Raw genomic sequence first — 19,328 nt, 5'->3', positions numbered from 1 at the left:
TTTGATCGAATAGAGTTTTTGTAATTATTATGTTTTGTTACTGATATAAGTATGATATATTGGAGTTGGTCGTCACTTTGTTCGCACAGCCACAAAGTCATAAACCCCACCAATTTCTACAATTTATCTTCTTAAAATGTGATTTGAAACCTTAACCACAGTGCTAAACTTATGCCTAACCTTAAATGAAAACCACAAAGCGAATTTTCGTTTTCATGAATTTCTACGATATAGACTATCGTCTTTGTGGCTGTGGTAACTAGTTATTAACTAGTTGTGCCTGTTGTTCACAGGCGTATCTGCCCTCTGATTGGCTAGAATGGTTCCACCTGACCTTTGCCTCCTCCCAAATGTCATTGATCAGCTGTGTCCGTCATGATAAATGGAGCCGGAAGCAACATCACTAGAAACCAGTGGACATGTGCAGGAAGCCGGCGGTGCGTTATGGTGTGGACGTGAAACACCGAGGTAGGTCAATTGAAATAAGTAATTGCAAATGTCAGTCCAGAGAAGGACATTAAAGTTGTTTACCGACGTAGCTAGCCAGGTCTACTAGATAAGTTAACGTTGTCTGTGCTAGTTAGCTAGTAAATTAGCTTAACGTTACCAAGCTAAGTTTAACTACGAAAAGCTCTCGCATGGAAAACACACTCCTGTTAGTTGGTGACAACCACCGCAACATGACAAACAAACTCATTGCTATTTTACATTTAGTTTAGGTCTCTGGCTAACTCGTTTAGACTTGTGGAAACCACATTAGCTAATACGTTAGCTGACTGACTCTCATCACTATTGTCGACACACTTCACTATCTAGCGACATCAGTCATCCAGTACTCAGAAACATCAGGATTTATCTTAGCAGTAGCTGTTATCAGTAGCTGTTAATCAAACATGTCAAGCGACCTAGTTAGTTTGTACCAGCTGCACTTGTAAACAATGACAGTGAATTGCACAAAGCTTTCTCCGCTGTTATATGCGGTGCTGTTTGCACTCAAGTGTCAGATTCACCAAAAAGCGTTTGTGAACAGAGGAATTTTCATCATTTCTAGAAACACTAACCAGTCGCTGGGTTGAATGTGTCATTTACTATCAAATAAGCATTAAAAACAGAGAAGGCTGTAATTGCGGCCTGAAATTCAGGGCGTCCATACATCTGCAGGAACCCCACTTTATACAATGTTTAAGCTAGGGGAGGTGGGTGGGCGCTCCAGTACAGTATGTGGTGTTATTGCACAAGGAAGTTGGATGAAAGCCACTGATAAACCCCACATGAGGGTCGGGGGCAACAACGGCATCTAGCTTGCCGTACACCGTGTCCTTCGTCCCCCGTCTGTCGGGCACTGGTTTCCCTCAACGAGGGCAGGAGCGAAGGACATTTGTATGCTATCTTAGCCAGCTAGTCTGGTACACAGGGGGCGACACCATGTACTTGTTAATAACTATCATACGGTGTCTGTAACTACCTAGTTAACTAACACGGTTTCGCCCCAGCCTGCTGTACTAGCAGGAGGCGGTGGAGACCGTAGACGAGTCCTTCGTCCCCCCGCCTGTCAGGCACTTTTTTTCCGCAGCAGTTCTGTTAACGATGTTGAGTGCAGGTGTGACCCGTATTTTAAGTGTCACAAGCATGAAGATGTTCATGAAGGAACCAATGGGATGCCCCCGAATTACGGGCTGCAGGGTGTTCCTTTCCAACGATTAGTATTGAGGTTTGTGCAATTAAGGATCCTTAGGACTGTTAACCATAAACCTTACGTTCACCAGAACAACATGTCAACTTCAATGGTGTAACATCAGAGTTGATGTCCCAAGGATGCCAGATATCAAGGACCATACCGTGAGTTTTGACCTGAGGCGGACTAACTCTTGACAGCGCTTTGCTCCAACTCCAACAAGCTTTCCTTGTCCTGACCTGAGCATTTAACCTCTGTCTCCTAGTCTGCAACTTTAATTCTCCTATCCTAACCTGCTACGTCATTTTGGTATGGAAGTGGTGTGACGTGTTTCCCAGTTGGTGAAATCCAACTGTACCGTGCAGATGGAAGACGGTGTTGGGAACAGTGCCCCGTGGTGGGGTTATGGTATGGGGCAGGCATAAGTTACGGACAACAAACACGATTGCTTTTAACCCGATGGCAATTTGAATGAACAGAGATAGCGTGATGAGATTCCTGTGGCCCGTTGTCGTGCCATTCATCCGCCGGCATCACCTCATGTTTCCGCATGATAATGCACGGCCCCATGTCAGAAGGATCTGTCCCAGCTCTTCCATGGACTGCAAAGTCACCAGACCTGTCACCACCCATTGAGCATGTTTGGGATGCTCTGGATTGACATGTACGACAGCATGTTCCAGTTCCCGCCAATATCCAGGAACTTCGCACAGCCATTGAAGAGGAGTGAGACAACATTCCCCAGGCCACAATCAACAGCCTGATCAACTCTATGGGAAGGAGATGTCGTGCTACATGTGACAAATTATGGTGGCTGAGGGCGCTGGGTGGCGAGGCTGAGGGCGCTGGGTGGCGAGGCTGAGGGCGCTGGGTGGCGAGGCTGAGGGCGCTGGGTGGCGAGGCTGAGGGCGCTGGGTGGCGAGGGCGCTGGGTGGCATCCTTACCTTTTTTTAAATAAAAGCTACATTTGTGCTGTAGCCACATCTCTCCCAAATGAACCTTGTGAACGGTTGTGTTAATCAGTTTGAGCAATAGTGAACCTAATTGATTCCAACATGTTAAATAAACCTCAGGAGGAATGTCTGTCTTGACTTTAGAAAAAATAATAGTTACCTGGTCTGAAGAGTTTTGTTAAACTCTCTAATGAAGTTAACATTTCTGATTCTGACATGTTATTGTGATTTAAAAATACATATATTTTTTTAACCAAGATTCAAATGCTGTTAATTTTTTTAAATAAAAGCTTTGGTGGCATCCCATAGAATCCTGGGGTCATCATTTTTTAAATTTATTGATCATATGAAATTAATTAGTTAAACTTCAAATTAATCACAGAATGTAGGATTTTGTAGTAATGAAATGTTGAAACACCATCTTCTGGCTCTTTTTAGTAGATTGAATTCGAGTGGCAGTGGCCTAATCTTGGCAAATGGTGCTTTAGGACCACCATTCAAACCCTCAACACTTTTTAACAGCAGTTGCATATGAAATGCTCTGGACAGCCCTGACTTTGGCCATCTCGTTCTCTTTCACCCTTGTTGGGCAATTCCAAAGACGTGGCTTCGTGGTTCCCACCGCAGTTGGAACATGTCACATTTTCTTAACTTAAAAAAAAAAAAAATGCATCACATCTTTTCTACAACTTGGACATCTCTGCTTCTCCCTTCTATATGGAGTCTTCTCCCTTCTATATGGAGTCTTCTCCCTTCTATATGGAGTCTTCTCCTTCCCTTGATCACACTGCTTTGGTCTTGGAACAAATGCTCTGACTTTGTAGTTGATATATCCCAGCTGCACTTGAGTAGGGAGAGACTCCATTTCAAAAGAACAGATACTCTGGACTTTTTCATCAATCGCCGCATGATTCATCCGACGAGCATCGATCACTCCAGGAATATTGTTTTTAAATCTCTGCAACATCGACTTCTTACGAAGACGCCAGATATTACCCCCCCCCCCCCCCCCCCCCCCCCCCGTGAGGGGGCCCTGTTCTGAAGAGACTCAACACAAGCTGCTTCTGATCCTCAGAAGAACAAAATAAATAATCAAAACGAGCCTCGTGATCCTCACAGCCTTCACTTTACCCAGCACACTCTCCACCATGTCTCAAATGGATTCTTCAAGATCGGTAATCCAATCAGCTCCTCCTCATTTAGCGAAACATACTCCTTCAAGATAAGGAGGGACATTCTCGTCGCTGTATGCTATTTTCATCTGGTTTTCTATTCTTTTGGACAATATTGCCCTTGACTCGCCCGCCATTTATATTCACGCCCACATCAGTGTCAGCTTCCGCCATATTTTTCATCCCTTGTCCTACCGTGAGGTTTCTCTACTCCTACACTGTTCACCGACCCTTTTAGATATGATGGTAGGGACTTTTGAATTTAACACAGCGTCAACCGGTGCCTGTAACAGACCTGACTATCGTCTCGTCTATAGTGGAAATGCCTCTGTTGGCTTAAACAAATGGTTGAATCCAAATATTTTAGGTTGGTTAATCAACTCCAAGTTAGGGATCTTTTCGCAGCTAGCCGTGGGTAACATTTAAAAGTTAGTCAAATTGTTCATTTAAATGGCTAGTTGCAGGACAAAGCTATCAAAAGTGCAGCAAGCACCTTTTTCAAATTGGAATTGTTTGGCAAGACAAGTGAATTACTTATTTTGTGAATGTAAAAAATGAATCTACTGCTATGCCCCTTTTAATGTTGACATGTGACTATTGCACATTGAGTTGGCGTGCAGGATAATGTCTTCTCTGAGTGCAGGAGCAGAGCCTACTAACCAATAGCCTCTTTTCTTCATTGGACAGGACAAATCTAGCTGTTCCCCAATGCTGACATGATATCCCCAGTCTCTCTGAACAAACTTCAATTCGGTCTGTAAAGGTCTACCTACGCCCCTCTACACACTACTCAACCAACCAGCCCAAATCTACACCTCAAACCCAAGATGGCTACTAGACAAAAAGCCCTGATGGTTGCAGTGGTCACCCTGTTGGGCGCCACCTTGGGAGGCCTGTTATTATGGCGACAACCAACCCTGAGGACACAGAAGAAGAAGCAATGTCTAGCTCAGGGTCAGATAGGGGTCAGCACTGGTCCCGTACCAGTGGAACAGCTGGGTCCTGTGGTTGTGGAGCCAGTCCAGACCCAGCTAACCCTTGGTCAGAGCCTGGGCCTCCTGTCTGTTTCACTGCCCCCTGCTGACCAGGTCTTGGCAGTGCAGCCTGTGATGGTGAGCTCTGAGGAGGGTTGGGAGCAGCTGTGGCCGTCGCTGCAAAAGGAGCTATCTGTCTACCCCGTCCTCGGCCTGGACTGCGAATGGGTAAGGGCCTTGGCGTATGAGTTCGTTTTGCATGTAAAAAAATTATATATGATTCCATTGGTCCTCAAGTCTTATTTCCTGATGTAGTTTCCCTCCTCCCTCTCCTTATTCCTTGCCTTATTCCTCCCTCCCTCCTGCTCCCCCTCTGCTTATTCCTTTCCTCCCTCCTTCCTCATCCTCCCTCCTGTCCTTCCTCTCCCTCCCCAGGTGTCAGTGAAGGGTAAGGCGTCGGCGGTCTCCCTCCTCCAGATGAGTTCCTACTCTGGCCTGTGTGTGTTGGTGAGGCTACAGCTGTTCCGAGGTAGCCAGCAGGACCTTCCCCTCAGCTTGAAGGAGGTACATGGTCCTCTGTGGCTCAGTTGGTAGAGAACGATGCTTTTTAACGCCGGTTTAGTGGGTTCGATTCCCGCTGAGGCCACCAATATTACATTTATGGATAGATGGCATATATTCTGTTATTATATAGGTCCTCAGGGACCCCCATGTCCTGAAGGTGGGCGTGGGCTGTTATGAAGACGGGACACGTCTGACCCGAGACTACGGCCTGGCTCTGGGTTGTACCGTGGACCTGCGATATCTCGCACTACGACAAAGGTACTACTAGAGATGGGCTTTGGTAGCACTAGGTTGACAGTCAATCAGTAATAACATAATACTCTCTAGTACAAATGCTCATCTTTTTAATTTACAATCTGTAGAAACTATGAGAATGTAAAGGTTTAGAAGTGTTAAACATTACAGCACAGTTAAAATGTATGACAAAAAGACATACATTTTCAGAGATGGATGGGAGGGTCTGAGTGGAGCTGAAGGTTGGGACTAAATACAAAATAAACATGGATAACTAATGTGGAATATACCGTGTCTGTGACATGTAGAAGTCTAACTGTTGTCCATTAGTTTACTTCAATTAGGGGAGGGGTGGTGGGGTTAGGGGGACAATAATAAATGTATATTTAAAAAAATATATGGGGGATTGGAAATGATGCAGACAATTACAATAATCTGTAATATTAAAGATGATCTACCCCCTAAAGAACAGAACAATATCTGTAATATTAAAGATGTTAAAGAACAGAACAATATCTGTAATATTAAAGATCTACCCCCTAAAGAACCGAACCATATCTGTAATATTAAAGATGTTAAAGAACAGAACAATATCTGTAATATTAAAGATAATCTACCCCCTAAAGAACAGAACAATATCTGTAATATTAAAGATAATCTACCCCCTAAAGAACAGAAACAAATCACTAGGTTATCTGTTTTAATCAACCGTTTACCCTCAAAGTATCTGTCTCAATTTAAGGGGCTTTATTGGCATGGGAAACATTGCCAAAGCAAGTGAAATTCTGATAATAACAAAACAAATGAACAATTAACATGGCACACTGGTATTTCACTCAATAGATATGGGAGTTTATCAAAATTGGATTTGTTTTTCAAATTCTTTGTGGGGACTGTGTAATCTGAGGGAAATATGTGTCTCTATTATGGTCATACATTATGCAGGAGTTTAGGAAGTGCAGCTCAGTTTCCACCTTATTTTGTGGGCAGTGTGCACATAGCCTGCCTTCTCTTGAGAGCCAGGTCTGCCTACGGTGGCCTTTCTCAATAGCAAGGCTATGTTCAGTCTGTACACAGTCAAAGCTTTCCGTAATTGGTCTGACAGAAGATCTGTAGTGGAAGTCAGAAGTTTACATACACTGAGGTTGGAGTTAAATTCATTTTTCAACCACTCCACATTTCTAGTTAACAAACTATAGTTTTGGCAAGTCTGTGTCATGCACAAATTAATGTCCTAAGTAATTTTTCAAACAATTGTTTACAGACAGATTATTTCACATATAATTCACTGTATCACAATTCCAGTGGGTCAGAAGTTTACATACACTAAGTTGACTGTGCCTTTAAACAGCTTGGAAAATTCCAGAAAATGATGTCATGGCTTTACAAGCTACTGATAGGCTAATTGACATAATTTGAGTCAATTGGAGGTGTACCTGTGGATGTATTTCAAGGCCTACCTTCAAACTCAGTGCCTCTTTGCTTGACATCATGGGAAAATCAAAAGAAATCAGCCAAGACCTCCAAAAGAAAATTGTAGACCTCCACAAGTCCGGTTCATCCTTGGGAGCAATTTCCAAATGCCTGAAGGTACCATGTTCATCTGTACAAACAATAGTACACAAGTATAAACACCATGGGACTACGCAGTCATACCGTCCAGCAAGGAGACGCGTTCTGTCTCCTAGAGATGAACGTACTTTGGTGCGAAAAGTGCACATCAATCCCAGAACAACAGCAAAGGACCTTGTGAAGATGCTGGAGGAAACGGGTACAAAAGTATCTACATTCACAGTAAAACGAGTCCTATATCGACATAACCTGAAAGGCCGCTCAGCAAGGAAGAAGCCACTGCTCCAACACCGCCATAAAAAAGCCAGACTACGGTTTGCAACTGCACATGGGGACAAAGATCGTACTTTTTGGAGAAATGTCTTCTGGTCTGATGAAACAAAATTATAACTATTTGGCCATAATGACCATCGTTATGTTTGGAGGAAAAAGGGGGGGGGGGACTTGCAAGCCGAAGAACTGAACAAGGCAGTGAACCCACTGTTCTTAGGCCGTCATTGTAAATAAGAATGTGTTCTTAACTGACTTGCCTTGTTAAATAAAGGTTTTTAAATTGCCTATCAGAAGCTTCTAAAGCCATGGCATCATTTTCTGTAATTTTCCAAGCTGTTTGAAGGCACAGTGTATGTAAACTTCTGACCCACTGGAATTGTGATACAGTGAAATAATCTGTCTGTAAACAATTGTTTGAAAAATGTACTTGTCATGCACACAGATGTCCTAACCGACTTGCCAAAACTATAGTTTGTTAACAAGAAATGTGTGGAGTGGTTGAAACCCTTAGGTTGGAGTCATTAACTCGTTTATGTAAACTTCTGACTTCAACTGTATTTCCCAGGCGGTGTGGTTCTGAACCAGTGTGTTTCTGTGCAGGAAGGTAGTGTTGAACAATGGTTTGAGCCTCAAGTCTCTGGCTGCCGACCTGCTCAATGTGTCTCTGGATAAATCCATGGCGCTTCGATGCAGTAACTGGGAGGCTGACCAGCTGACCCTAGAACAGGTAAACTACACTAGCTGGTGTTAATACAGGACGGGATGCTGTGGCTGACCCTAGAACAGGTAAACTACACTAGCTGGTGTTAATACAGGATGGGATGCTGTGGCTGACCCTAGAACAGGTAAACTACACTAGCTGGTGTTAATACAGGATGGGATGCTGTGGCTGACCCTAGAACAGGTAAACTACACTAGCTGGTGTTAATACAGGATGGGATGCTGTGGCTGACCCTAGAACAGGTAAACTACACTAGCTGGTGTTAATACAGGATGGGATGCTGTGGCTGACCCTAGAACAGGTAAACTACACTAGCTGGTGTTAATACAGGATGGGATGCTGTGGCTGACCCTAGAACAGGTAAACTACACTAGCTGGTGTTAATACAGGATGGGATGCTGTGGCTGACCCTAGAACAGGTAAACTACACTAGCTGGTGTTAATACAGGATGGGATGCTGTGGCTGACCCTAGAACAGGTAAACTACACTAGCTGGTGTTAATACAGGATGGGATGCTGTGGCTGACCCTAGAACAGGTAAACTACACTAGCTGGTGTTAATACAGGATGGGATGCTGTGGCTGACCCTAGAACAGGTAAACTACACTAGCTGGTGTTAATACAGGATGGGATGCTGTGGCTGACCCTAGAACAGGTAAACTACACTAGCTGGTGTTAATACAGGATGGGATCCTGTGGCTGACCCTAGAACAGGTAAACTACACTAGCTGGTGTTAATACAGGATGGGATCCTGTGGCTGACCCTAGAACAGGTGAACTACACTAGCTGGTGTTAATACAGGATGGGATGCTGTGGCTGACCCTAGAACAGGTAAACTACACTAGCTGGTGTTAATACAGGACGGGATGCTGTGGCTGACCCTAGAACAGGTAAACTACACTAGCTGGTGCTAATTAATACAGGATGGGATGCTGTGGCTGACCCTAGAACAGGTAAACTACACTAGCTGGTGTTAATACAGGATGGGATGCTGTGGCTGACCCTAGAACAGGTAAACTACACTAGCTGGTGTTAATACAGGATGGGATCCTGTGGCTGACCCTAGAACAGGTAAACTACACTAGCTGGTGTTAATACAGGATGGGATGCTGTGGCTGACCCTAGAACAGGTAAACTACACTAGCTGGTGTTAATACAGGATGGGATGCTGTGGCTGACCCTAGAACAGGTAAACTACACTAGCTGGTGTTAATACAGGATGGGATGCTGTGGCTGACCCTAGAACAGGTAAACTACACTAGCTGGTGTTAATACAGGATGGGATGCTGTGGCTGACCCTAGAACAGGTAAACTACACTAGCTGGTGTTAATACAGGATGGGATGCTGTGGCTGACCCTAGAACAGGTAAACTACACTAGCTGGTGTTAATACAGGATGGGATGCTGTGGCTGACCCTAGAACAGGTAAACTACACTAGCTGGTGTTAATACAGGACGGGATGCTGTGGCTGACCCTAGAACAGGTAAACTACACTAGCTGGTGTTAATACAGGATGGGATGCTGTGGCTGACCCTAGAACAGGTAAACTACACTAGCTGGTGTTAATACAGGATGGGATGCTGTGGCTGACCCTAGAACAGGTAAACTACACTAGCTGGTGTTAATACAGGACGGGATGCTGTGGCTGACCCTAGAACAGGTAAACTACACTAGCTGGTGTTAATACAGGACGGGATGCTGTGGCTGACCCTAGAACAGGTAAACTACACTAGCTGGTGTTAATACAGGATGGGATCCTGTGGCTGACCCTAGAACAGGTAAACTACACTAGCTGGTGCTAATTAATACAGGATGGGATCCTGTGGTATGGAAAGATTGTTACTGTTTGAGATCAACTACAGTGCAGCTGGACTGCGAAGAATAACTGATCGACAAATCTCCTTGCATCCCAAATATAACGAACTACCCATTATGTTGTGAAGATGTGCGATCCTCTGCCCTACCTTATTTTGCTCAGGGATCCCTCTCAAACACATCATCTCTGATTTAACTCCCACATCTCTCTGTCTTGTGACCCCTAGATGACTTACGCAGCCCTGGATGCCCAGGTATCCATCGCCCTGTTCTTCCACCTGCTGGGCCTCTACTCAGACACCACGCCCTCACCTGACAGTGGGAGTGGCTATACCCAGCTGGCCAATCGCTGCCAGGGCCTGATAGACACACCCTTCAGGGAGAGGGGTGAGGGGGAGGATGGTGAGAGGAGACGGAAGAGTAAGAAGCTCCGGCAGCCTACTTTGGAAAGCTCAGAGATTGGTGACCAGCAAGTACCAGACCCCAGAAAGAACAACAAGAGGAAACCGCTTGGTGTGGGTTACTCTGCTAGGTCAGTGGTGGTTTGTCTGTCCGGGGATCTCTTTCACAGCACAAAGCCCATGAAGCAGATGTTTGCTACTGACCTCTGGATATTGCTAGTTGTCAGGGTCATAATACAGAACAATTTGCCTGACCTTTCATAGTAAAAATCATCACCCACATTTTGGGAAACATTTTGTGTTAAAGATTTGAGTAGTGTGGTTCTGGGCAGCATTTGGATGGTTTTATACGTTTTCCTTCGTGTCACTAGTCTGATACACAGATCCCCTGAGGTTCTGTTCGCTCTGCATGTTTACAGGAAGTCCCCTCTTTACGACAACTGCTTCCTCCATGCCCCGGACGGACAACCCCTCTGTACCTGCGACAAGAGGAAGGCCCAGTGGTACCTGGATAAAGAACTAGGAGGTAGACAAACACCGCCTTATACCCGACTGGCAGTGCCAACACTGACTGTTTTCATTCCAATGAACAGTCAATTGGAACATTTTATTATTGTTGGGTTCATACTGTAAAATGTGGTGTAGAAATGAGCAGGTAGCCTTTTACACTTGTATACGGGTTGAAAATGGCTAGTTTAGGCACTAATAAGCACCTAAGTTGGAACGTAGTGTCTGTCCAGTAACATGTTATACATCAGGTCAGGCTGTCCAGTAACATGTTATACATCAGGTCAGGCTGTCCAGTAACATGCTATACATCAGGTCAGGCTGTCCAGTAACATGCTATACATCATGTCAGGCTGTCCAGTAACATGTTATACATCAGGTCAGGCTGTCCAGTAACATGTTATACATCAGGTCAGGCTGTCCAGTAACATGTTATACATCAGGTCAGGCTGTCCAGTAACATGTTATACATCAGGTCAGGCTGTCCAGTAACATGTTAAACATCAGGTCAGGCTGTCCAGTAACATGTTTTACATCAGGTCAGGCTGTCCAGTAACATGTTATACATCAGGTCAGGCTGTCCAGTAACATGTTATACATCAGGTCGGGCTGTCCCGTAACATGTTATACATCAGGTCAGGCTGTCCAGTAACATGTTATACATCAGGTCAGGCTGTCCAGTAACATGTTATACATCAGGTCAGGCTGTCCAGTAACATGTTATACATCAGGTCAGGCTGTCCAGTAACATGTTATACATCAGGTCGGGCTGTCCAGTAACATGTTATACATCAGGTCGGGCTGATACATCAGGTCGGGCTGTCCAGTAACATGTTATACATCAGGTCGGGCTGTCCAGTAACATGTTATACATCAGGTCGGGCTGTCCAGTAACATGTTATACATCAGGTCGGGCTGTCCAGTAACATGTTATACATCAGGTCGGGCTGTCCAGTAACATGTTATACATCAGGTCGGGCTGTCCAGTAACATGTTATACATCAGGTCAGGCTGTCCAGTAACATGTTAAACATCAGGTCAGGCTGTCCAGTAACATGTTATACATCAGGTCAGGCTGTCCAGTAACATGTTATACATCAGGTCAGGCTGTCCAGTAACATGTTATACATCAGGTCAGGCTGTCCAGTAACATGTTATACATCAGGTCAGGCTGTCCAGTAACATGTTATACATCAGGTCAGGCTGTCCAGTAACATGTTATACATCAGGTCAGGCTGTCCAGTAACATGTTATACATCAGGTCAGGCTGTCCAGTAACATGTTATACATCAGGTCAGGCTGTCCAGTAACATGTTATACATCAGGTCAGGCTGTCCAGTAACATGTTATACATCAGGTCAGGCTGTCCAGTAACATGTTATACATCAGGTCAGGCTGTCCAGTAACATGTTATACATCAGGTCAGGCTGTCCAGTAACATGTTATACATCAGGTCAGGCTGTCCAGTAACATGTTATACATCAGGTCAGGCTGTCCAGTAACATGTTATACATCAGGTCAGGCTGTCCGGTAACATGTTATACATCAGGTCAGGCTGTCCGGTAACATGTTATACATCAGGTCAGGCTGTCCGGTAACATGTTATACATCAGGTCAGGCTGTCCACTAACATGTTATACATCAGGTCAGGCTGTCCACTAACATGTTATACATCAGGTCAGGCTGTCCAGTAACGTGTTATACATCAGGTCGGGCTGTCCAGTAACGTGTTATACATCAGGTCGGGCTGTCCGGTAACACGCTATACATCAGGTCGGGCTGTCCGGTAACACGCTATACGTCAGGTCGGGCTGTCCGGTAACACGTTATACGTCAGGTCGGGCTGTCCGGTAACACGTTATACGTCAGGTCGGGCTGTCCGGTAACACGTTATACGTCAGGTCGGGCTGTCCGGTAACACGTTATACGTCAGGTCGGGCTGTCCGGTAACACGTTATACGTCAGGTCAGGCTGTCCGGTAACACGTTATACGTCAGGTCAGGCTGTCCGGTAACACGTTATACGTCAGGTCAGGCTGTCCGGTAACACGTTATACGTCAGGTCAGGCTGTCCGGTAACACGTTATACGTCAGGTCAGGCTGTCCGGTAACACGTTATACGTCAGGTCAGGCTGTCCGGTAACACGTTATACGTCAGGTCAGGCTGTCCGGTAACACGTTATACGTCAGGTCAGGCTGTCCGGTAACACGTTATACGTCAGGTCGGGCTGTCCGGTAGCACGTTATACGTCAGGTCGGGCTGTCCGGTAGCACGTTATACGTCAGGTCGGGCTGTCCGGTAGCACGTTATACGTCAGGTCGGGCTGTCCGGTAACACGTTATACGTCAGGTCGGGCTGTCCGGTAACACGTTATACGTCAGGTCGGGCTGTCCGGTAACACGTTATACGTCAGGTCGGGCTGTCCGGTAACACGTTATACGTCAGGTCGGGCTGTCCGGTAACACGTTATACGTCAGGTCGGGCTGTCCGGTAACACGTTATACGTCAGGTCGGGCTGTCCGGTAACACGTTATACGTCAGGTCGGGCTGTCCGGTAACACGTTATACGTCAGGTCGGGCTGTCCGGTAACACGTTATACGTCAGGTCGGGCTGTCCGGTAACACGTTATACGTCAGGTCAGAGGTCTGGTTCTGTGCCTCACAGCGCTGAATGGGTTTGGACTGACGGGGGTGTGTTCCAGATGAAACGACTACAAGTGTGCGTTTTAAGATTTAATTATCAACAAATGCGGTTGAAAAATGCACACGAAATCAAATGTAATGATTTTAAATTCAGTCTTGTCAGGTGAACTGTTCTCACCTTTTTGGTCTTATAATTGTCCCATAATCTCAACTGTTCCCTTTCAATTTTTACCATTATGTTCATAACTTTTCATATTTATTCTGTAAGAAACATTTCAATTTAGGCCCCTGTCCCTACAGGCCCATTTAGGCCCCTGTCCCTACAGGCCCATTCCCACTCGTGTTATCGAAGACCCAGTTCCGTGTAAGTTGACTGCTCTCCTGTCTTCCTCTAGTGTTGCAGAGTGACGAGCCCTTCATCGTGCGTCTGTTGTTTGAGCCGTCGGGACGTCCAGAGTCCCAGCAGGACTACTACCTGACTGCCAAGAAGAACATGTGTGTGGTGTGTGGCAAGAACGAGTCTTATATCAGGTGAGGAGAACCGGTGTGGTGTGGACGGGACGGGCCTCGTACCAGGCCGGCCGGGACGGGCCTCGTACCAGGCTGCCCAGATGCTACACTGTTAGTATAACTAATAACAGGTTTGTGTCCCGATTCACCACCCTTTTCTCAGTGTGTACTTGCACACTCCCCGTAGTGAATTTGCGAGGATAGGATTGGTGTTAAGCATTGGCTGAAGGAGTACCCACCCTTGTGAGAAGGGTGGAGAATCGGACCTCTGGCAGAGAAGACCTTTCTCACGTTTCAGCCATGACAGTCCATCCTAGTGGGGTAGGAAGCGGACGTGAGGGCCTATAGTGTGAACTAGTTCCCGTCTCGTCTTACCTCTACAGGAAGAACATCGTTCCTCACGAGTACAGACAACACTTCCCCATGGAGATGAAGGACCACAACTCCCATGACGTCTTGCTGCTGTGCACTTCCTGTCACGCAGCCTCCACCGTGCACGACGGCTTCCTGAAGCAGCAGCTGGCTGATGAGCATGGCGCGCCCCAGGTAGGGCCGGGGAGTGTTGGGTAGGGCCCGGGGGAGTGTTGGGGTAGGGCCCGGGGGAGTGTTGGGGTAGGGCCCGGGGGAGTGTTGGGGTAGGGCCCGGGGGAGTGTTGGGGTAGGGCCCGGGGGAGTGTTGGGGTAGGGGCTGGGAATAGGATATTATCACCATACTGAGGTGTTCTCATGTATTCTGAATGAATTGTGAATTTACACTATTCTATATTTATAGTCATTTTATTGTGGTTTTGATTTGATATATTGATTTAATGTTCCAAACATTGCTCACCTTGTCTGCTGCAGAAGGACAAGAGAAGATGAGAAAATACTTTTAATCAGTCATGGAAATAACAGTGGTGAAACCATATTTGCTCAGAGGATCAATATTAGAGGTCGACCGATTATGATTTTTCAACGCCGATACCGATTTATCAGCAGATTTGTATTTATTATTAATGACAATTACAACAATACTGAATGAACACTTATTTTAACTTATATAATACATCAATAAAAATCAATTTAGCCTCAAATAAATAATGAAACGTGTTCAATTTGGTTTAAATAATGCAAAAACAAAGTGTTGGAGAAAGTAAAAGTGCAATATGTGCCATGTAAAAAAGCTAACGTTTAAGTTCCTTGCTCAGAACATGAGAACATATGAAAGCTGGTGGTTCATTTTAACATGAGTCTTCAATATTCCCAGGTAAGAAGTTTTAGGTTGTAGTTATTATAGGAATTAAAGGACTATTTCTCTCTCTACCATTTGTATTTCATATACCTTTGACTATTGAATGTTCATATAGGCACGTTAGTATTGCCAGTGTAACAGTATAGCTTCCATCCCTCTCCTCGCCGCTACCTGGGCTCGAACCAGGAACACATCGACAACAGCCACCCTCAAAGCAGCGTTACTCATGCAGAGCAAGGGGAACAACTACTCCAAGTCTCAGAGCGAGTCACGTTTGAAATGCTATTAGCACGCACCCCGCTAACTAGCTAGCCATTTCACATCGGTTACACCAGCCTCATTTCGGGAGTTGAAAGGCTTGAAGTCATAAACCGCTCAATGCTTGAAGCACAGCGAAGAGCTGCTGGCAAAACACACGAAAGTCCTGTTTGAATGAACGCTTACGAGCCTGCTGGTGCCTACCATCACTGTCAGACTGCTCTACCAAATATCAAATCATAGACTTAATTATAATAACACACAGAAATACGAGCCTTTGGTCATAAATATGGTCAAATCCGGGAAACTCATTTCTAAAACAAAACATTTCAGTGAAATATGGAACCGTTCCGTATTTTATGTAACCGGTGGCATCCATCAGTCTAAATATTCCTGTTACATTGCACAACCTTCAATGTTATGTCATAATTACGTACAATTCTGGCAAATTAGGCGGCCCAAACTGTTGAATATACACTGACTCTGCGTGCAATGAACGCAAGAGAAGTGACACAATTTCACCTGGTTAATATTGCCTGCTAACCTGGATTTCTTTTAGCTAAATATGCAGGTTTAAAAATACATACTTCTGTGTATTGATTTTAAGAAAGGCATTGATGTTTATGGTTAGGTACACGTTGGAGCAACGACAGTCCTTTTTCGCCAATGCGCACCGCATTGATTTATATGCAACGCAGGACACGCTCGATAAACTAGTAATATCATCAACCATGTGTAGTTATAACTAGTGATTATGATTGTTTTTTATAAGATAAGTTCAATGCTAGCTAGCAACTTACCTTGGCTTCTTACTGCATTCGCGTGACAGGCAGTCTCCTCGTGAGGCAGGTGGTTAGAGCGTTGGACTAGTTAACCGTAAGGTTGCAAGTTCAAATCCCCGAGCTGACAAGGTACAAATCTGTCGTTCTGCCCCTGAACAAGGCAGTTAACCCACTGTTCCTAGGCCGTCATTGAAAATAAGAATTTGTTCTTAACTGACTTGCCTAGTTAAATAAAGGTAAATAAACAACAAACCGGTGTCCAAAAATACAGATTTCCTATTGTTATGAAAACTTGAAATCGGCCCTGATTAATCGGTCGACCTCTAATCAATATATTTGCGATATTCAACTGGATATTTATTTTTTCCCTACCCCCAGGGGTGTGAGGAGGGCGTGCGCCTCCTGGAGGACTCTGACCGCAGGAGGGTTCGTTCTGCAGCCCGAGCCCTGCTCACCGTGGGGGAGGGGCTTCCAGAGGTCAGGAGAGATGAGCTGCAGAAGGTCATAAAGTGCTTCTTCAACGACATGGAGCTGAGTCCCGAGACACTTCAGAGGGCTGCAGACCTGGAGACGAGGTGAGGGTCTGCTTAGCCTTGGTCATCATGTACTGTTAACCTGACCCCCCCCCCCCCCCCCCCCCCCCCCCCCAGTACAGCCAGACGAGCATGGGCCGGTTCCTATCTAGGTGTTTCCTTCTTGGACGTTTGTCCTGCTTCTGCTTTGCTCTTGCTCAAGCTGTTTTAATAATGAAGTTGATTGTATTACCCTGCCCTTTCCCAGGATCTTCAATGAGAGCTACGTTCCCCACGGGCTGAAGGTGGTGAAGGTGAAGGCCGAGCAGGGCCTGAAGGGATTAATGGTGCTGGAGAGCCGCTGGAGACAACACTTCCTGTCTACCATGACACCTCGCTACCTTCCTCCTCACTGGTCTGTCAGCCACAACCACGACAAGTTACTACGCAAGTACGGAGATGACCTTCTCATCCAGCTTAACTGACCTACAGTCACCACTGTCTGGTTCCCCATCAGCTGTTGCAGCAGCCTCTACCTGGGGTCCAGCCAGCCTCTACCTGGGGTCCAGCCAGCCTCTACCTGGGGTCCAGCCAGCCTCTACCTGGGGTCCAGCCTCTACCTGGGGATTACACAGTAGCCCAGAGATCAGACTAATGCCTACAGGTGAAGGGTTGGATTCTGTGTGTTCAGTGCCTGCGATCCTCCTCAGTCTACTGTTGGCTGGACGAGGACATCTGTTGCTCTGATTGTGGTGCCTTACATGTTAAATGCCAGACAGAGCCTGTGCTAGTGGGCCCAGCAGGATGTATTGGACCCCTTTACTGACACATTGGCACCCTGCTCTTTTAAATAGTGTCGGACATTTTGACCAGGACCCAGAAGGTGCCATTTTGAGATCCTGAGAGAGACTGGCCTTGTTTTTTCTGACCGAGGGAAAATAATTCAGTGTCAAGAACACTGTCTGAAGATGGTGGTGCAGAATTCATGATGAAATCCTATTGAATATAGGATCTTCACGATACCAGTATCCCGATACACTGAGATATCGTGGCAAGGAAACGAAACATGAAGCTGAATTTCCTGATGGGGGGGAAACAGTCCTAATGTTGTCAACCAGAATCACGTGTTTATTTTCCTACAACAGACAATATTTTACTTCCAGTAGATTTTAATGACCGAAAGAGTTCAGTCTGCTTTGTGTTTTCCTTGTTGCCATGGAAAACCAGGTTTTCGTGACGACCCTGCTATGGTTTGGTTTCCCTGATTTTTATTTTATTTTATTTTTTTTTTATTTTTTTTTAAACTAGTCCTAGCCAGGAATACCATAGGAGACTAGACTTCATCTAGGGCCAAGAAACAGGCCCTATACAGGGCATTTGGGAACGTATTCAGACCCCTTGATTTTTACCACATTTTGTTACGTTACAGCCTTATTCTAAAAATGGATTAAATGTTTTCTTTTTCTTCTCATCAATCTACACAATAGCCATATGATGTTGACATCGATTTAGGAAGCACCTCGCACATCTGATTCAGTTGTACAACTGACTAGGTATCTCTCCCCCCACTAACTAATCCATTTTAGAATAAGGCTGTAACGTAACAAAATGTGGACAAAGTCAAGGGGTCTGAATACTTTCCAGTTTCAGAAAATCATGTATTTTAGACTAGGCTGAAACCTGCTTTTAGTTATCATTAAATATGAGTCATAATTTCCCCTGCAGGTTTTCAGTCCTAAAGATGGGCATTTGTGAGCGTGCAGAAATCAAGTTTGCTTGGCAAAGGTAGCTTACATTTTTTTTTTTTTTAACACGACAGAGCACCTCATCTTTGTCTTCTTTAAATGGATCAGACCAAGCTATATATTCAATAACTGATCAGCCGTTATGAATTGATGCCAAATGACGACCAGCCATTGAATGTGTCTGAAATGGCTCTACGTTGCCTTCAGAGTATTCACACCCCTGTTTCCACATTCTGTTACGGCCTGATTTTTAAAAATGATTACGTTTTTAGATTTTTTTTATTTTGTCACTGACCTACGCACAATGTCAAAGTGGAATTCTTTAAAAAAAAAAAATACAAATGAATTGAATTAAAAATGAAAAGCTGAAATGTCTTGAGTCAATTATTCAATCCCTTTGTTGTGGCGATGCCTAAAGTTCAGGAGTAAGAATGTGCTTAAGTCACATAAGTTGCATGGACTCACTCTGTGTACAATAATAGTGTTTAACATGATTTTTTAAATGACTACCTCATCTCTGTACCCCACACATACAATTATCTGTAAAGTCCTTCACTCGAGCAGTGAATTTCAAACACAGATTCAATGCTTATGGGGGAGGTGTTGCTGTATATATTCAGAGCCATATCCCTGTAATGCTTATGGGGGAGGTGTTACTGTATATATTCAGAGCCATATCCCTGTAATGCTTATGGGGGAGGTGTTGCTGTATATATTCAGAGCCATATCCCTGTAATGCTTATGGGGGAGGTGTTGCTGTATATATTCAGAGCCATATCCCTGT

At 45.1% G+C, this 19,328-nt stretch overlaps 1 protein-coding gene across 1 annotated transcript; it reads left to right on the top strand.

Moving 5' to 3' along the window:
• The first annotated feature begins 354 nt into the window (after positions 1-354).
• Positions 355-18,841, top strand: LOC120060101 (exonuclease 3'-5' domain-containing protein 2-like). The gene is made up of 11 exons (XM_039009179.1): positions 355-468; positions 4,488-5,002; positions 5,210-5,338; positions 5,469-5,596; positions 8,018-8,144; positions 10,183-10,487; positions 10,776-10,882; positions 13,902-14,037; positions 14,400-14,562; positions 16,666-16,862; positions 17,068-18,841. The coding sequence occupies exons 2-11, from the start codon at positions 4,628-4,630 to the stop codon at positions 17,282-17,284; spliced, it is 1,884 nt and encodes a 627-aa protein (XP_038865107.1). The 5' UTR covers positions 355-468; positions 4,488-4,627; the 3' UTR covers positions 17,285-18,841.
• The last annotated feature ends 487 nt before the right edge of the window (positions 18,842-19,328 follow it).

Source organism: Salvelinus namaycush, chromosome 15, assembly GCF_016432855.1.
Source record: "Salvelinus namaycush isolate Seneca chromosome 15, SaNama_1.0, whole genome shotgun sequence".
Classification (NCBI taxonomy): Eukaryota; Metazoa; Chordata; class Actinopteri; order Salmoniformes; family Salmonidae; genus Salvelinus; species Salvelinus namaycush.
This window is presented reverse-complemented; position numbering and strand designations above follow the sequence as displayed.